Source organism: Balaenoptera acutorostrata, chromosome 21 (assembly GCF_949987535.1).
Source record: "Balaenoptera acutorostrata chromosome 21, mBalAcu1.1, whole genome shotgun sequence".
Classification (NCBI taxonomy): domain Eukaryota; kingdom Metazoa; phylum Chordata; class Mammalia; order Artiodactyla; family Balaenopteridae; genus Balaenoptera; species Balaenoptera acutorostrata.
The window spans coordinates 30,363,949-30,383,076 of record NC_080084.1 but is presented as its reverse complement, the minus strand read 5'-3'; the positions used below and the strand labels follow the sequence as shown (position 1 = coordinate 30,383,076).

Genomic DNA, 19,128 nt, shown 5'->3' with positions numbered 1-19,128 from the left:
TCCAGGAGCTTAGAAGAGAACAATTCTGTCTTGTCCATCAAGGCAAAAATTTGGGGTCAAATAATAGATTACTCCTAAAAATCATAGTTTGAAGCATTAATTAATATTCATCATTAGCTATTTCTACTTGATCTGTTTTTTTCTTGATGGAAATTTGGATATTTCTAGAGATTTCCTGCTAAAATGGGAGAGACTTATAGACAGAACTGAAGATGAATAAAAAATGAGTGAATGAACCATGTAAAATATTTGTGTAACTGCCACTTTGTAGGGCGTGATCTGGAGCAGGTCTGTAGGTCTTTCATTCCCCCATCCCATACACTGAGAGTGTCAGTATTTTCCTGTCCTGTGCCTTCTCCTCTCTACACAGGTGTAGACCCCTCCATCTCCTGTACACCTCTAGACCCTGAGCTCTCCTAAGCTCCCTTCTTCAGGAGGCAGAGGTGGGTGGCAGCTGTAGTGGAGGCATGTGAATGGCCTCACCAAAGCAGCTGTTGCTGGCATCCTTGACAGATAAGCTATCACATTAGAACCGGGTCCACTGATGTCCAGATAGCAGCATCTCCCTGCAGGCTTACCATGGGGTTCCGTGGCTGCCTCATTTCCACCTTTTGTATCATTACACATCACCCAACCGTGACCCTCAGGCCTGAATGCATTATCATTGCTTCGCTGCAGGCTGTTACACAAGTCAAGACAGTAAATGTGTCAAAAAAGGTGATGGGGACCTCCAGGTCACGTGATTCTTTAGTCCATTTATTCCTTCTTGTGGGACCATGGACATTTATAAATCTGCCCATGAGAAAGACAAAAATTGAAATAAAACCATCCTCCGGTGCTGGGCTTCATATGCAATGTCGATACTGGTTTGCAGCAGTGATCAACCTCTACACCTGTTTCAAATTAGATTGCTAAAATAATGTATTCAGACAAACACTGAAATTTGAAAGAGTAGATTTTAAAAATAAATTATAATGGCTGTATCACTAACGAGCCACCTTGGGAGGCCACCTCTGAGATCCAGGGCTCAATCCCAGAAGTAAATATGTTGCCTGATTATTTGTTTAACTATATTACTTAATATGTAGAAGTTAATGTACATATTTTTATTTTTATCAACTCAACCCTTTCTAGTCTATATAACTTTCTTTAGATCATTCTTTTCATATTTAAACAAAATGCCATTTAGGTAACTCTTTAAAATGAATCCTGGCGTTTGAAGTATCTTTCAGCCAAGTTGGAGATAAAGAGTGTGTTAGTAAAATACCAGAGACATTTAAAAATCTGCAAAATATTTTCTCTTCCTTCCCACATAAAGTAACCTCTTCACTGAATAAACACGGTAAAAAGGACATATTTTTTCTTTATATCTGAGACTCATAATCTTGTTGATCCATCATCTCTAAGGTTTTATTGTATCATAGAAAAACAAAACTAACTCTGATTTGCATTTCTTTAAATTCTTCTGTATTTGTGTATGGAACTCTTTTGGATTTCTTAGAGTTAAACCGTTCTATGTGATGATGTATTCCTATTTTTCTATGGTTGCTTTATTTTGTTTAAGTGGGGCCATAATCAACCATTTTAAGGTCTGTTCTCAAAACTTTAATCAGCTGTAAAAAAAAAAAATGTGCCTTCCATTATTTTTCTAATTATTAATTCTGCATCCTTCATTCCAATTATTTTTCACAAACTTCAATATCTTCTGCTTTTATCTATAGATCTATAATTTTCTCTTGCAATCCTTTCATCTTTTAGGCCTTCAAATTTCCAGCTAAGTTGCTCCACATATCCTAGGTTGATAGATTTCAGTGTTCTGTAAATGTTAATTCTGCATTTTACCACATCTAATAGCTCTCTGATTTATTCTTTAGTGGTTATTGTATTGTGACTCTCAAATTCCCAGTCCCTCATTTTTAATAAATATGCTACTTTCTTTCATCCATCCGAGAATGTATTTCAGTAATTTTCCAAACAATGCTTGTGATTCTTTGGTTGCTTCATTTCAGGGATTAATGAAATTCTTTTGGAGATCTCACTGGTTTATTCTCTTACTTTACACGGTAAACCATTTTTAATGTTCCTCCATCACCGCCTTTGAGTTTGGTTACTTTCCCAGTGAGCTAGTTAGTCTTTGTTGTACTGTAAATGTTCTATGTCCCTGACAGTTTTAGTGGCGTTTTGATGATTTTTGCTTGAGGGATTTTCTTTATAATGTTAGTCTCTGTCATCTTCACCCAACACCCCACTTGCTTCTTTCCTTAGGTTTTTATGGATCTTACTTTAATCCTTGAGAATCCATAGTATCATATCTAAGTATTTTGCCAAGACAAACTTCTTACGAGAAGCACAATTCTACTGATACAAAGAAGGAGGTGTGTAGATGGAAAAATTTATCTGGAAGTTAAAGGATAAAAAAAAATTTTTTTTTAAATAAAAGATAAAGGATTCCTTTCTGGATAAAATTGGAGTTAGGAATCGATGTGTCAGAAAGACGAGAGACAGGATTTTCCTTGGTTTTAAAGATATGTGAGGTTTGAAATAACAGAATCCCTCAAGTTGGTGATGGAATGTGGCCTGGCCTGGTAGCAGTGAAGAGTTTGCTATGAAAGGTAGCGATAACGGTGGTGCTGAACACACCACCGCTAACCCAGTGCCTGCTGGACCCTTGCAAGATGTACACACTTGACCTGCATCCTCCCATTAATCCTCAACCCCCGTTGGGAAATGATGTCACTCTGGTTTTACAGATGAGGAGGCTGTAGGAGGGGGATGCAAGTCCTTCAGGCCCCCGCGGGGTGGGCAGCAGGGCTTGGATCCCCTCTCACTTCGGTGGGCTTGGATTTGCTCGCTCTGTGCGGCTTTCCAGCAACAGTGTGGGCCTGGAGGAGGGAGCAGGAGAAGCAGATCTGGGCCCTTTCCGTGCCTTGCACACGGCGTGCACCTGCATTCTTAGGAGTCTTGATCTCAGAGACAAAGGGTCCATGTAAGGGCAGCACAGAGAGAATTAAGGTAATTTATGTTTTAGTTACTGTTGAGAGAAGGGACTTGGCAGAAGCCTTCAAGATGGACATCAGCAAAGTTCTAGAAAACCATGTGGGAGAGTCCAGGATCTGGACACCAAGTTCCTCGTTTCTTGTGATGTGGTAACATGACCAAACGGCTGCCGATGGATAAATTACATGTTGTTCTGCCTGTTTGAGTGTTTTCTATTTTCTTCCACTGACTACCTGTTTAATTTGACTCTTGGTAGCACAGGTTAATAATATTGCAGCTACATTTGAAATAATATATGTCCCCTTTTTGTTAATGGTGCATTGAACTCTAGTTTTAAAAGACATTTAGAGTTTATATGGGGGGCTAAATATTAAGTCAAGGCTACCCTAGAAATAATATATTTTTCCTAAATTGTTTCTTTCAAAGTACTATTCTCTCTAGGTTGGAACCAAATCTTGGTAATTTCATATTACATATCATTGGCCGTTTGTATATGTAATTTACAGATATGAAACATTATATGTATTTTTCTGTGGGAAACACCGATGTGCATTACCGAGGCTCTGTGGTACATGCATTTGGACAGAACATCTCTTTATAATTAATTATACTTTTTCAGTTGTTTCATGGTTGGTCCTTAGAACCTCAGGCTAAAACACTTAAAATTTATTAACAATCATTTCATAATTTTTGGTTCATAAGAAAGTGTGAATTTTCCTTTCAGATGTGAGGTATAGAGTTACGTCCTTTTGGAGGAAATTCACAGTTTGAAAAGTCTTTCTTCTGAAAAATAATGTGAAATTGAATGGATCAGGTTATTAAGGCTTCTTTTTATCAGTTTCTGTGCCCTTGTGGTCCAAGTCCTTATTCCCTACCCTGTTGATTTCAACCCTACCGCCATTCATTAAGGCATTTCTGGAGTTAGCTTTTTCCAAGATGTAGGGGCTTTTTACTTATTTATTTTGTGCTGTTAGTTCTACATCTTGGAAAATTATAAAATCTTCCTCTTATTCTGCATCTCTTCCTACCATCACAATTTTGGGCAGAAACATGTCATCCAAAAAACCCCCTAATGTAGTTTAAAGATGACACTGAAACAAAAGGCACATAAGAAATAAAACTTCTGATGAGGAAGCCCAGTGATCCATATGGGGTGTCTGTGTGAGTGTGTGTGTGTGTGTGTGTGTGTTTGTGTGTGTATGAATTGATACATCTGGATTCCTCTGGCTTAATTGAGTCAGGTGAGATGGGCTCCTTATTTGAATGGGCCTATAGTGACTGGCTTTTTTTCCCCTAATGAATTGTGAATACGTAGTGTACTTCCATTTTGTTTTTCAGAACAATGTTTTCATATTTGTTTTAATTTAATACTTAAAAATTCAGTATTGTATCAATTCTACCACTCTGTCATTGTATATTTCTCCTTTTTCTATTGAGAAAATTGAGTATCTCAAAACAAAAATTTAAAAAAAGTTCTTCTGACAATATAACATTATTTTTTTAAAAAAATAATTAATTAATTTATTTTTGGCTGCATTGGGTCTCCGCTGCTGCGTGCGGGCTTTCTCTAGTTGCGGCAAGCGGGGGCTACTCTTCGTTGCGGTGTGCAGGCTTCTCATTGTGGTGGCTTCTCTTGTTGCGGAGCAAGGGCTCTAGGCGCCCAGGCTTCAGTAGTTGTGGCACGCGGGCTCAGTAGTTGTGGCTTGTGGGCTCTAGAGCACAGGCTCAGTAGTTGTGGCGCACGGGCTTAGTTGCTCTGTGGCATGTGGGATCTTTCCAGACCAGGGATCAAACCCATGTCCCCTGCATTGGCAGGCGGATTCTTAACCACTGCGCCACCAGGGAAGTCCCAATATAACATTCTTAATTGCTAAGGCTCTTGCAGTTTTTACGTAATCACAATTAAATAGCTAAATTCTGTTTTCTTTTTCATACTTATCCCCTGCAAAATTGCCCAATTTCCCAAGTTATTTTTCTCTCATTTAAGATTGTGTGCTTTTTCCCCTTAACCTTTCTGTCCAAAAAATTAGCATCTTTGCACCATTAAAAAAATAAACAAAAATCTGAGAAGCAATTCTGCTAATTTGTACTACACTTACTTTGAGCACAGTCAATTTTTTTGGCTACTTTCTATTATGCAAGGATAATAGTTAACAGAATTTGGTTAGATGCTGAAGAAAAATAGTTGAATATCCACTAAAAATGTTTGTAAAGTGAACAAACCAATTTTGCACAAATTAAGGAGTGAAATTAGATGAGACCTCGGATTGGGCTGTTGTTTTTCCAGGTATCTAGCAATTGGCATCACTCTCTGAGGTACTCCTGGGGCAGGCTTCAGGACCCCCAGCACCTGGGTTCAGGCCACTGTTTAGATTTTTTAGCTCCTAGATGCCACCTTCTCTGGAAGATGTTCCTTATCTTCCGCATCTGAGGCTCCTTCCCTGGGCACCCCCCGCACCCTGAGAATGGCCTGTCCTGCACCTTCCTCTCGCTGGTCTGCGGTGTCTTTCACTGGACCACCTGTCATCACACAGCAGAGTCTTCCTAGAGATGCTTAATTACCAGAGACAAACTTGGCGTGTAGGAAATGACTACCACATTGCTATAGTACTAAAGCATATTAGATTGGGATCAGAGAAAGAAAACAGGACTACAGTAGCTAAAACTTTCGAAGAAATACTTTAAAATGAGTAGTTCGTAAGAAAGAAGGAAGTTTGAAAATAGAATCAAGTTTTATAACCTCTACTCTTATCTTCTTCATTTATATTTGAACGTGTGGGAAACAATCTAAAAACTACATCGAGACTCAGGATTTCCCAGTTTGAGATCTAAACCTCTCACTAATAACTGCAGGATAAGGCCCTCATCTTCCCTGGCTTTCATTTTCCTCCTGTGAAAACAGAGGTGTCAGAATATCAAGTAATTTTAAGTCTGCCTAGATTCTGTATTCCACATTTGGTCATACTAAACTGTTGACCCTCCTCATCCTCTAGTAAGAAAATATAAGCAAATGTAATTTAACTCCATTACTTCCCTGCCACCATATGTACTTTATGTATAAAAGAATATTATTCAGCCATAAAAAGGGATGAATCCCACCACAACACGGATGGAACTGGAGGGCATTATACTAAGTGAAATAAGTCAAAGACAGAGACAGACAAATACCGTCTCATCTCTCTTACACGTGGAATCTAAAAAACAGAACAAACAAGCTGTAGATACAGAGAATAGATTGGTGGTTGCCAGAAGCAGTGGGTAGGGAAAGGAGAAATGGTTCAAAATTTTGGGGTCTTTTTAGTTTAAATAGGAAAAAAGAACATATTACAAAATACCAAGAATGTATTTTAAAAATTACACCAGAGTCTAGACTGAACAGCATCTTTTTCTCACAGTTCTGAGATTCTGTTTGGAAGTTGAAAAAGTAAAGGATTTCATCAGTTGTCATTAAGAAACCTTAATCTGTATGTTAAATTCTATAATTGTTTTGTGTTTATCAAACTACCCCCTGTGAGTCTTGAGCTTTTAGAATTCTAGAACTTTGTCCTTCTTTCATTTTCCTTCCTATTTGATTTGTTGTCATTAAGGAATATTTGTCTGGAAAAGTTAAAACTTCTATAATTACTTTGTGTTTATCATGATACCCCTTGTAACTCTAAGTTTTTTGAAGGCTAGAACTTGGTCCATCTTCTCTTTGGACCTGGGCAGAGTAGGTATTCAGTACATCCTGAAAGATGAGTCAGTTGTCCTCAGCAGATGGAGGGCGTAGCACCTGCCCTTAGGGCACGTACCATGAAGGAGGTGAGGCAGAGGGTACAGGCAAACCATCAAGAAATTTCAAAAAGTGCAACATCATGAAGGGAACAGGCTGGATGTTGACAAAGAGACTGAGGTCTCGGACAGAATGGGCAGGGGAGACACCATCAAGAACAGACTTCATGGGCTTCCCTGGTGGCGCAGTGGCTGAGAGTCTGCCTGCCAATGCAGGGGACACGGGTTCGGGCCCTGGTCTGGGAGGATCCCACATGCCGCGGAGCAACTGGGCCCGTGAGCCACAACTACTGAGCCTGCGCGTCTGGAGCCTGTGCTCCACAACAAGAGAGCCCGCGATAGTGAGAGGCCCGCGTACCATGATGAAGAGTGGCCCCCACTCGCCGCAACTAGAGAAAGCCCTCGCACAGAAACGAAGACCCAACACAGCCAAAAATAAATAAATAAATAAATAAATAAATTTATTTAAAAAAAAAACACAACAAAACATAAAGCAAAACTATTCACTATACCCATGACATGGATGCAACCTAAGTGTCCATCAATGTATGAATGGATAAAGAAGATGTGATGTATATATATGTAATGGAATATCATTCAGCCTTAATAACGAAGGAGATCCTACCATTTGCAACAACATGGATGCACCAAGAAGACATTATATTAAGTGAGACAAGACAGACACAGAAAGGAAAAAACTGCATGATCTCACTTATGTGTGGAATCTAAAAAAGTCAAATACAAAGAAGCAGAGAGCCGAACAGTGGTGACCAGGGATGAGAAGGTGGGGAAATGGAGAGATGTTGGTCAAAGGACACAAAGTTACAATTATGAAGAATGGATAAATCTGAAGATCTAATGGGCAGCATGGTGACTATAGTTAATAATACAGTATTGATTACTAGAAATTTGCTAAGAGAATGGATTTCAGGTGCTTTCACTATATACACAAAGGGTGGCTGTGTGAGGAGACAGGTTAATTAGCTTGACTGTAGTAATCATTTCACTATGTATATGTACATCAAATCATCATGCTGTACTCCTTATATACAGTTTTTATTAAAAAATGTGGGCTTCCCTGGTGGCGCAGTGGTTGAGAACCTGCCTGCTAATGCAGGAGACGCAGGTTCGGGCCCTGGCCTGGGAAGATCCCACGTGCCGCGGAGCAGCTGGGCCCGTGAGCCACAGTTGCTGAGCCTGCGCGTCTGGAGCCTGTGCTCCGCAGCGGGAGAGGCCGCGATGGTGAGAGGCCTGCGCAGCGCGATGAAGAGTGGCCCCCACTTGCCACAACTAGAGAAAGCCCTCGCACAGAAACGAAGACCCAGCACAGCCAAAAATAAATAAATAAATAAATTAATTAATTAAAAAAAAAAAAGTAACTGAAGTGAAAAACCAATTGAGGACACAAAACAAGGCAAAAATATAAAAAAAAAAAAAATGAATTCTCCGATCAACGTCACTTGTCACTGAGAAATGACAGCAACTTTCATTCCAGATGTGTATTTCTGTTTTACTACCAGGTATATTTATAGAGTGCCATATTTTCTGACAAACTAAAGGTTCTTTACACAAGATTGGGTCTACCTTTTCTCTTTTTATGGGGCATTAATAGCATAAAGATCGTCCTTTGACTATCAGAGGCTGATTATTGAGTCTGAACCCTGACAAAAACCTCTCCAACACCCTTTGCTTTGGCTTGAAAGAATTACAAAATGATTATTTTTACACCCATAATGAAAACACATTTATGAAGTGAGACCCCCTATTTGTGACTCATTACAAATCTGCCAGCTGTGACCCTCAGGCCTGAATGGTTTATCATTGCTTCACTGCAGGCTGTTACCCAAGTCAAGACAGAGTAAATGTGTCAAAAAAGGTGATGGGAACCTCCAGGTTGCATGATTCTTTAGTCCTTTTATTCTTTCTTGTACTACCATGGACATTTATAAATCGGCCCATGGGAAACACAGAAATTGAAATAAAACCATCCTCGGGTGTTGGGCTTCATATGCTTCATATGCTTCATATGTTGATACTGGTCTGCAACAGTCATGAACCTCTACACCTGTTTCAAATTAGATTGCTAAAATAACGTATTCAGACAAATGCTGAAATTTGAAAGAGTAGATTTTTTAAATAAATCATAACAGCTATACCACTAATTTTAGTAAGAATTTCCAATAGCAGAATTAATGCATCCCATATTAGCACTGCTTGGGAAAGCACCTGATTAGAGCCTGCTCAGTATTGCACACATCAAATTGGATATTAGTCAGAAGCCTGCCTTCCCCTGGTACCGCTTAGTCTTTCTTTCAGGTTTAATGAACAGGTATTTTACGTTTTTCACAGGATTCCAGAGTTTCAAATTTACTCTGAAGTAGATCCCATTAAAATGTATTTCTAATATTATGGTTTCTGTACTTCCTGTTCCCTCTCTCTCCCCCTCTGTCATTTGTCTACCTATCTCATCCATCATATCTATCTATCTATCCATCCATCTGTCCCTTTCATCTGTCTGTGATAGCCTCTCCCTCTCTCTCTTCTTCATGTTACAGATATCTATTATCATCTATATATATATTTCTCCTTGTCACCTAGGGTTCCAACCTAACTTTGTGACACCTCAGACTCTCTTCCCCCTTTATCACAGTATTGGTCAGCAAAGGAAGCATTACTTTTATGAGAAGAAAGAAGTTCATAGTATTCTAATATATCCATGTGTCAGACACAAACTGGTCTTGTCTAAATGGTGTTGACCACCCAGACAAAGTGTTCTTTATTAAAAAAAAAAAAAAGAAAAAAAAAGACAAGGGTTTGCAAAATTAAATGTAGAGGGCAACTTTCTAGCCTCAGAGGTCTTTTTCATATGTTAATATTGGAACATATGTGAAATCTGCAGACATCACACTAAAAATATCTCTTCCTTGGTGTTCTAGGTATCCTCAAAATATATCTCATTAACTGTAGTCCCCATTTATTTTTCTTATACTGATTTACGTTTTGGTCATTCCGAACACTATGTGACAATAAATATTTGATAGATATTTGATTTAAAGTGTCAATACAATATGGGTTAATTTCATTTTTAGAGCTGATGATAAATATCTTTGGAATAATAGCAATTTTGAATTCCATAAAATTCTATAATCGAGGGCTCTCAAATATATACAATCATTATTTTTAAAAGCAACTTTAAATCATTTGAAGTAACAATGAAATTATGGAGCAAAATTAATACTACAACTGGATATTTGCATTATGTGAGGTCCCAGAAAGTTCATGTTATGCTAAGTAATTCTCTCTTGTGTTTGATTTAGGTCATCAAGCTTGCCTTTGAAGAGTTTGAGCTGGAAAGAGGCTACGACACCCTAACCGTGGGCGATGCTGGGAAAGTGGGTGATACCAGAACCGTCTTGTATGTGTAAGTGTATCTTTCCTTGTTTCTTCTTTCCCAGAACAGGAAGTTATCTGTGCAAACACGGATGTGTCCTTGAGATCCTGGTGGAGACTTTCCATTCCCACTCAGAAGTTTAATAAATGCCACGTATGGCTAAATTAGTAGTTTCTAAATCTGATTTCAGATGAGGACTAATTCAGGATTGCATTCTATCTGTGGCAATGTTTTTTATTTTAAATCATTGAAAAATATGGCAAAAGATTAGACTATATGGAAAAGCAGAAAGTAGAGGCGATGAGTTTCTCAACTCAGCTGCTCCCTGTCCACCCCTCTCTTTCTATTTATTATATTGTCAGTGTTCGGGGAAGGACGGGTATCTTCTAGAATAAGGCCATATGTCTTCTGAAAGCCTTGCGCTCTGTAAAGCTGCATACTAAAAGTAGCAGAGAGCGTGGGGAGAACAGTGTGTTAGCGCCCTTTATATCTGTGGACCTCCGTACCCAGAGTCCTGGCAAATACAGTAGCGGCCCCACCGTGAACGTCAGCACACAGATCCCTACACTGGTCCATTGGCAACTGGACTCATGGGAGAGTCTGCACCAATTCGCCCTGGACACCGTCAGCCTCTTCCAGATGCAGGGCCGTGAGGATAGTCTGGACAGTTTTTTTTTTCTGTTTTTAAATATTTATTTACTTATTTATTTTGGCTTCTCCGGGTCTTAGTCGTGGCACGCGGGATCTTCGTTGCGGCGTGCAGGATCTTTAGTTGCTGCATGCGGACTTCTTAGTTGAGGCTGAGGAGTAAATATACCCCCGGGTCATGGTTTTAATATTGATAGGACAGTTTTTAGGAGACTTGTTCTAGCAACATTAAAACCATGACCCGGGGGTATCTTCACTCCTCAGTGTTTTCAGTGCAGAAGGAAATGTCTGCAGCCTCTTCCTCTGCGTTCACACCTTGCACAGACAGCTTCCTGTAGGGGCTCCCGAAACTGCTTTCACTAATGGAAGTCATTCTGCAGGATTTTCACCTTCTTTCTCTTAGTCTGCTTATACATGGCTGAGATTTTCTCTTTATTTGTGAGAAAGCTTGCCCTGGACAACTTCAAAGTATTATTCTGCTAGGGAAAAACAACAACAGCAACAAGAGGTGTGGCCGTCATACCCACTCATTCTCTTACTTAGCAGTTACTTATGAGGTAGTTCACATTGTAAAAAGTTCTGCAGTGAACATCTGTCTGTGCCTTTAAAATTAATGGACCCACACTCTGATGGCATTGGGGACACTCTCTTTTCCTTTATTGTATCTTGGACGTAGTTCCCTATCAGTATATATCTTTATCTCATGTTTTATAGCTACTACTACTAATAATTAAAATCATGTTACTGGCCCATAACTTATGATAATAATTATAATAGTAGCAGTAGTAATCTCATAGCATTTATTGAGTACCTCTTATATACCATTCAGTGTGCTAGATGCCTAATACATATTATCTTGTTTGGTCTTCACCTTAATTCTGTGAGTTAGGGGTTAATACTGTCTTCATCATATAAATGATGAAACTGAGGCTTAGATAGATTGACCCCAATTCACAAACCTAGCGTCTGTTCTAGCAGGAGTTCGGACTCCGTGGTCCTCCTCCAGTGTCTGTATTCCTCATCATTACATGTGGACGTGCCAGGTTTTTTGACTGCTTCTCATTGATAGCCTTTGACTTTTCTCCATCCCCCTGTGATCTTGCATTTCTAAGCAGCTACGCACTGAACTACTCTGTACAAATTGTCACACTTGTTTCATATGCCTTCAGGAAGATTTCCAGCAGAGGAATTTCAGGAGTAAGGAGCATCTTCATTTACATCATTAGGCTTTTCCAGTAATCCCCCCAAAAGTTTATATCAGTTTTCTCTTCCACCACAGTATGTAAAGGTCCCTGTTTCCCCACACTCTTACCAAATGGTTATTCTTTTTTTGCCCAATTACTAGCTTTAAATTGCATTTATTTATAAAAATACGGATTCCTGCAGGGTGGGGACAGATATCTGTATTGTTTGCAATCTTCCATGCCAATTGTGTGCACACAGCCTGGCATTGGTCTGGAGCGGTACTTGTAGACACTGATACAGTGGATTAGCAGTGAGGCCAGGATGCCAAAGGTGGAATTTCTGGCTCTAGCTTTGCTCTTAACTATCTGTGACCCCCTCTGTGTCTCTGTTTTTATGGCTATGAAATATGTATAATAAACTTTTCCTGCCTGTGCTAAGGAGCAGAATGAAATAATGCATATGAATGCACTGGAGAGCCAAGAAATACAAACCACACATGAAATAGCTTTATTATTACCATAACGTCTAATTTAAGAAGGGATATCATTAAAACAAATGAGAGAAATTTTCAAATAAATGCAAAATGTAAAACATAAATGTAGAAAAGCAGTGCCATGTAAAATCCCGTAGGTCACTGTTAAAGATGTGAAGTCATACACCCAGTTTTTAATGCTATTTGTTGTTAAGGGAGCAATAGCAAACTATGTATCACCTTGACATAAGTGTTATTAGAACCTCCTCTCAATAGCTCAGATCTATAAAGGAAAAACTAAACAGTCAACCGAATCAAAGTGAGATGCCCTTTGGGAAACATAATGTAACAAAGATCAGTTGGGCAGTTAATCATCTTCGGTAGAGAAAAGCAAAGCCACTGACATATTTCCTTAGTATACAAAATTACAGAAAAGGAAAAAATGAGAGAATCACAGTTGGTGTCTTTGGATAAACAGGCAGTTTTAGAGAATACGGCAACAAATATTTCTGAGTACTTATATGTCAGACGTGAGTCTCAGCATGGAGTTTAAAATCTAATTGGAGAAATGGCAGATGAGCTGAGATGGTTATATACCAGACAGTATATAGAATCATTGACTATCATGATACATATTTCAGATAAAATTTGAGTTAAGAAAGTTCTTTATGAGCAGCTGATATTTACTACCTCAAGCTCAATAATTTTATAGGTTCCCCTTTTTAGGGGGCCTGTGGAATTCTATTCAGATCTTAATTTTCAGGAGAAATTCAGAGAGTGAGATAGCCTAACTGGCTCATCCTAAATATGCTTTTAAAAATTCTAATTTCTGTTAATGGCTTTTTATTTTCTTAACTTTCTTGGCGCAAAAAGAGAACAACTGAATGTTAGGGAGACTCTTTCAATAGCCGAGTCTTCCCAAGAGATGGATGAATTTATTCAGGTTACTTTTACAGAATGACAGACTTAAAACAAAATTAACTAACTCACTTAGCAAATCTCTATTGAGATCTCTCCAAGAATATATGTTGGTAATTTTCTCAAGTTTAATTTGCAGAAAAACTGCCTCCAGAGACATTGCTATTCACGACTTTCCTCTGGCCTTTGCAGTTACTAGCAGTGGGTGACTAGGACATGGCATTAATTTCAGGATGTCCTGGGGATTGCAGGCACCGGTGGCAGGTTTTAAGTGCCCATCTCTGTAAGGGATGAATAGTCAGTATCAGGGAAATCTGTGAGCGAGTAGTATTGCCTCTGCCTGACTACACTTGTCTATTAACCAATAAGGATACTAGTTGTTTCCTATGGCTGGTTGATCCACTGTTCTTAAACTGCTTCTTGGGCTTAGAAGTGGCTCCGGCCCTCATACGGTGGCCCTCCACCTACCTCGGACATTGTCTGCGGGCGCTGAACGGAGGGGCGTCATTCTTTTTTCATTAAAAACCACACAACAGCCATAACAAAGCAGACACTGAAAACTGATGTGTGTGTCTATGTAGTCTTTGGACATTTTCAGAGGAGTTGATCACAGTACATCTCAATGCTTTGGAGAAAGCTTGAGCAATTTATGTTAGGAATAAGCACATAAAGGTAGCTACCTAGACGTTCTCTAGGCAAAAACCCATTTTTCAAAATTAGAAAGCAAGTGCACTCCTTAGATTCTTAGAATTCTGGAACCACATGATCAAAACTCTTTTTCCTCATATAATCGTTCTCATAATGACATTGCCTGTGAGCACGGACACATATGAGAGTGCAGATCAGACTCAAATCCTAAAAGCTCTATTCTTGAAGTGAAGTTCATCCATTGCTAGGTTTCCCTCCTTTGTCTCTTTATGGGGAAACATTCTTCCTTGATTCTTTGAAGAAACATTTATTGAAATTCAGACATTACAGGACTCAGAGGTGGGTAACAGTAGGCTTTGAGGGGATGGTCTGCAAGTGGAGAAGGCAGAGGCTTCCTGACCTTCATTATCACGCTGGGGAGGGTTAGCAGAGGCTGCCGCTCTCCGGACGCTCCATGGTGCCTAAGTTCTCTATTCCAGCAGCCCTATCAGAGGAGAGATAGCCGGACCACTGGACACACACATTTTAGGTTTGGGATTCCATCTGTTCTGGGGTGTCTGGGAAAGCAAACTGACCTGGGGCCTTGGGGGCCCATGGACGTGGTCTCCGGGGAACCTTCCTGCAGAGGAGAAGAAGCCATAGGTCCCAAGGAAGCGCAGCCCAACGGCAGCACCTGCGGGAGATGCGGGGAGACTAGTTCCAGCTAAAGTGTGTATTTTGTGTTTTTGATATTGAATTAACGTCAAAGGTGCAGTCATTCTCTTTTGGGGGGCTTAGTGCATTTAAAACAGTAAGGGGTACGCAAGCCCTCCAGGGCAGCAAGACCAGCTCCCCATCTCATGCCAACTTTGCAACTCGGAAGCATTGTTGTAAGTGTAAAGTGAGACGGCTAAGGAAACATTGTTTGAAAAAGGTGAAAAGTATGATGCAAAGAGAAGATAGTATTTACTGTAGTTATTATCTCTGCCTTAATATAATGAAATATGTGGTGCTCAGAATTGTCTTTGGAAATGTAATATACTAGAAAGAAAGAAGGAAGAGGAGTTGAACTGCCATTCACTGAATCTATCTGGACCCGCATTGTCTCCTGACAAACTTGTGACAAAGGTATTGCTTCCATCTGCTAGAGGAAGACAAGGAGAACCTGACTTATGGCCGTGGAGACAGCAGGCTGCCTAACTGGTTTCTGGGCTGTTTTCAAGATTTTGTTCCTTGTCTTTAGTTTTCAAAAGTTTAATTCGGTGGATTTGTTTAATTAACATGGATTTGTTTGAGTTTATCCTGTTTGAGGTTCACTTGGTTCCTTAGAACTGTAGGTTATGTGTTTCCCCAAATTTGAGGAGTTTTCAGCAATTATTTCTTTAAACCCCCTTTCAGCCTCACTCTCTTTCTCTCCTTCTGGGATTCGAATGATAAGATGTTGGGCCTTTTGTTTTTGACCCACAGGTACCTGAGGTTTTGTTCACTTTTTTTTCCATTGTATTTTCTCTCTGCTGTTCAGTGTGGGCGAATTCTATAGACCTGTTCTCAAGTTAACATGTCATCGTGCATCTCCACTCTACTTACTATAAGCCCATCTAGTTACTTTTAATTTCTGTTACTGTATTTTTACTCCTGTAATTTCCATTTGGTTCTTTTTTGTAACTTCTCTTTCTTTGCTAGGATCGTCTGTTTGTTTGTTTGTTTGTTTATTTGATTGCAGAGAATTTGTAAATGATTGAAACATTTACACAATGGCTGCTTTAAAATCCTTGTCAGGTAATTTCAACATCTGATTCATTTTAGGTATTGTCAGTTGGTTGTCTTTTCTCGTTGAAGTTGTGATTTTCTTGGTTCTTGGTATGATAATTGGACCCAGGCTGTTTCGTCTATCATGTTAGGATGTACTGGGAATTATATAAACCTCTTATTTTAGCAGGCAGTCACCCTGGCTAGACTTAACACGCAGTTCTCGGCCAACTTGTGTCGGCTGGGGTTCCAGTGACAGGCTCACTGTCACAGCATGTACGGCATTGTCCGGGTCTGCTTGGTTGATTGGTGCCCCTGGGACTCACACTCGTCCTTGCTGGTGGGGAGGGGTTGGTGGGAACCCCCATCACTGCTCCCCTCCTGCATCTCACCCCTTGTCCCCTCACCCCTCCCTCTGCCCCTATCTCTGGGAGGGAAGGGGCGTCTCAGTCTCAGATTGGCAGAGACAGAGTCTTCCTGGATTGGGTCACTGGTGTGGCTGGTCTCTCTCATAGGTTCTGCTGCCTCTGTTTCTTTACTCAGAAAAGGGAGGCTCGGGCCCTGGGGAAGGTGAAGGCTTGCCCTGGACACCTGTGGTTACCAAGGTCCCTTCATTCGTCCCCCATGCTGGTGGTGCCGGTCTTCCTTATGTCGTTTGAGGGATACCCCTTGCATCCCCGTGAGGATGGAGCTTACCTGGAGCCTTCTGTTGCCCAGTCAGGGTTCAGGAAGCACCAGGTCTGGTGGTCCTCTGTTTTGGGGGGGGCGGCACACAGGCAGCCTGCACTGCGTTGGTTCTCTGACCCTGGAGTCAGAGAACCCCAGCTTGCCTTCAGAGTCCTCTTCTGGTTGTGTCTTGTGCCATTTTGAGGGTTCATACCTGAGCTTATCAAGGAAGAGAATGGAAAAAAATGTGTCCGTGTCCATATACTTTTAAATCGTCTGGGCTGCACTCAGTAACAGAAGTCTGTAAAATAACTTCATTATGGGCCTTAGTAAACTTTTTTTCCTTTGAAGTGAAAGATAGAAGTTTGGATTAGATATTTTGTCTACCGCTCCACATAGAAAGGCTTAACAATTCTGATACTGTTTAGTGGGATTAACCTGGTGATGGCAGACCATTGATGTAACTAACGTCAACTTCTATGCCACCTGGCTAGAATGGATTCCAGCACGGTGAATAAAAGCTGTCGCATTTGAATGAAATGTGTGCAGGAGTCCCACTCACTGAAAAGCTTGCTCTAATTTCACGTTGGTGCCAGTGGGGAAATTCTATCAGCTTCAGTGTATGTACTGTTGATCTCCAGGTTTAACTTTATATATAATAATATGATCATTTATTCTATAAAACCACTGCCTTGACTGATTTTTCAAAGTCAACTTGAGGTAAAAGAGTTCTGTTCCTCTCCACCTGTTCAGCTCTCTGTTCCGGTACATGTCGTGTAAATAGACGTGTTGCCTGTAAGTCCCCTGCACGAGGAGCCAGCTTGGATGCTGGTGGATCGAGAACCTTTAACTCTCATCAGGGCTGCCTTCAGGCGGATTTGCTCTCCGGGTCTGGTCAATATCGCACATAAAGATGTGCAAAACCTCAGATTACAAGCATATCCTTCCAAGACCAGAACTTAAATCCCTGCTGCCTTGGTATGTTTAATGATGAAGTCAACTTATGACTCTGGTTCTGCCACCTTTTACCAAGGTTTGTATCAGGGCATCTCTGACTCTTCCTGAAGGCATTTTACTCCATCCCTGGGGCGCATGGTTCTCATCAGGTGCTGCACAGATCACACACTGTGTCTTAACCTCTCCTTATTAGTCTCCGGCACACACTGTATTAACCCAATCAAGGCAAACAGCCAACTAACATTTATATTTTAAATAACTCTGCATTTCCTGTACTTTCTCAGAATTTATGAAATTTATTGATATTAAAAACATGCAAAGACTTCAAAATAGGTCAATTTTAGGTCAGGTTTTAACTTGTGAGTAACATTTACTTTCTAACTGCCCAATTTGCAATTGAAAGGAGTGCTTTAAAGGTTCCCACACCACTTTCCTTTCAGGTACCTGCCAGTAAGATGCAGGTCTGATGTGCTCCAGGTGTTACTTTGCATCAAATTCATACTTTGTGGCATACTCAGAGTTTTGTTTTTTTTTAAATCTCCAGGTTTGAACAAATTATTTCTTTAATGAATATGTAGTAAAATAGACTTTCTGGAGTACAGACCTATAAGTATTAATACATGTATAGATTTGTATAATGACCAGCAAAATCAGGATACAGAAGTTTGTCACCTCTCAAAACTGTGCTTTCTCTTTGTAGTGATACCCTCTCCCACCTTAAACCGTGAACCACTGATCTGTTATCCATCATTATAGTTTGTCTTTCTGAGAATATCACATAAATAGAATTATACACTGTGTATTCTTTAAGACTGCAAGTGGGAATGTAAAATGGTACAGCCATTCTGGAAAACAGTTTGGCAGTTTCATACGAAGTTAAGTATTTATCATGTAATCTGGCCACCCCATTCCTAGGTATTTACCCTAGAGAAATAAAATTTGCCCTACATGAATAGAGTTAACTCTATTCATAATTGCCAAACAACTGGAAACAACGTAAATGTCCTTGGACAGGTGAATAGATAGACACACCTTGGTATATTCATACAAGGAAGTTCTGTTCATCAGTACCAGGGAACAAACTACTGACACACACAGCAATGTGGGAATTGCATGGTGCTGTGCTGAGTGAAAGCACTCAGTTTGATTTCACAATCCCTTTCCAGCAGATGTATTTCATGTATGTGAGGATAGAACTGTTGAATCATTTAACAAGGGCCAAAAAGAAGACCTGTCCAGAAATGAGATGGCTTTCGTATACAATGTAATATTAGTAGCAACCAAAGCATCATGAAGTTACTGCCTCACATGGGTGCAGTTAAGCTTTAAAGAACAATGACCATTTTCACGTGAAAGACTTTAGCTGTTCTCTCAATGCAGTATGCCCTGGTTGTAGGGAAGGAACAAACACATAATCAAAAGTCATTTCCTTCCTTTTGGGTTAATGATTCAATACGCTGGAACATACAGTCAAAGATACTGCTGATTTCAGTTCAGTACTGATCCTGATTGCAAGCAGGCATATCAAACCACTGAGGTTAAGACAGCTCGAGCATGGTTGAACTCTTTCAAAAAGATAAGAGAATTTTAGGTCTGAATGATTCCTTGAAGGTAATTTAATACAGTTATTTCCCAGATGAAGAAACTGACATAGATGTAAAATAATTTAGCTAAAACCACAGGGTAAATTAAAGACAGAGCTTCAACAGAACCTCAAATACCAAGTCCTTGGTATGCTAAGATCAAA

General features: G+C 40.0%; 1 protein-coding gene across 1 annotated transcript in view; it reads left to right on the top strand.

Annotated features, from left to right (window-relative positions):
- CSMD1 (CUB and Sushi multiple domains 1) overlaps positions 1 to 19,128 on the top strand; it is a 1,828,277-nt gene that overhangs the window by 1,374,244 nt on the left and 434,905 nt on the right. Inside the window, exon 11 of the mRNA XM_057537433.1 lies at positions 10,086 to 10,189. Within this exon, the coding sequence (XP_057393416.1) occupies positions 10,086 to 10,189 (104 nt within the window). The remainder of the gene's footprint in view (positions 1 to 10,085; positions 10,190 to 19,128) is intronic.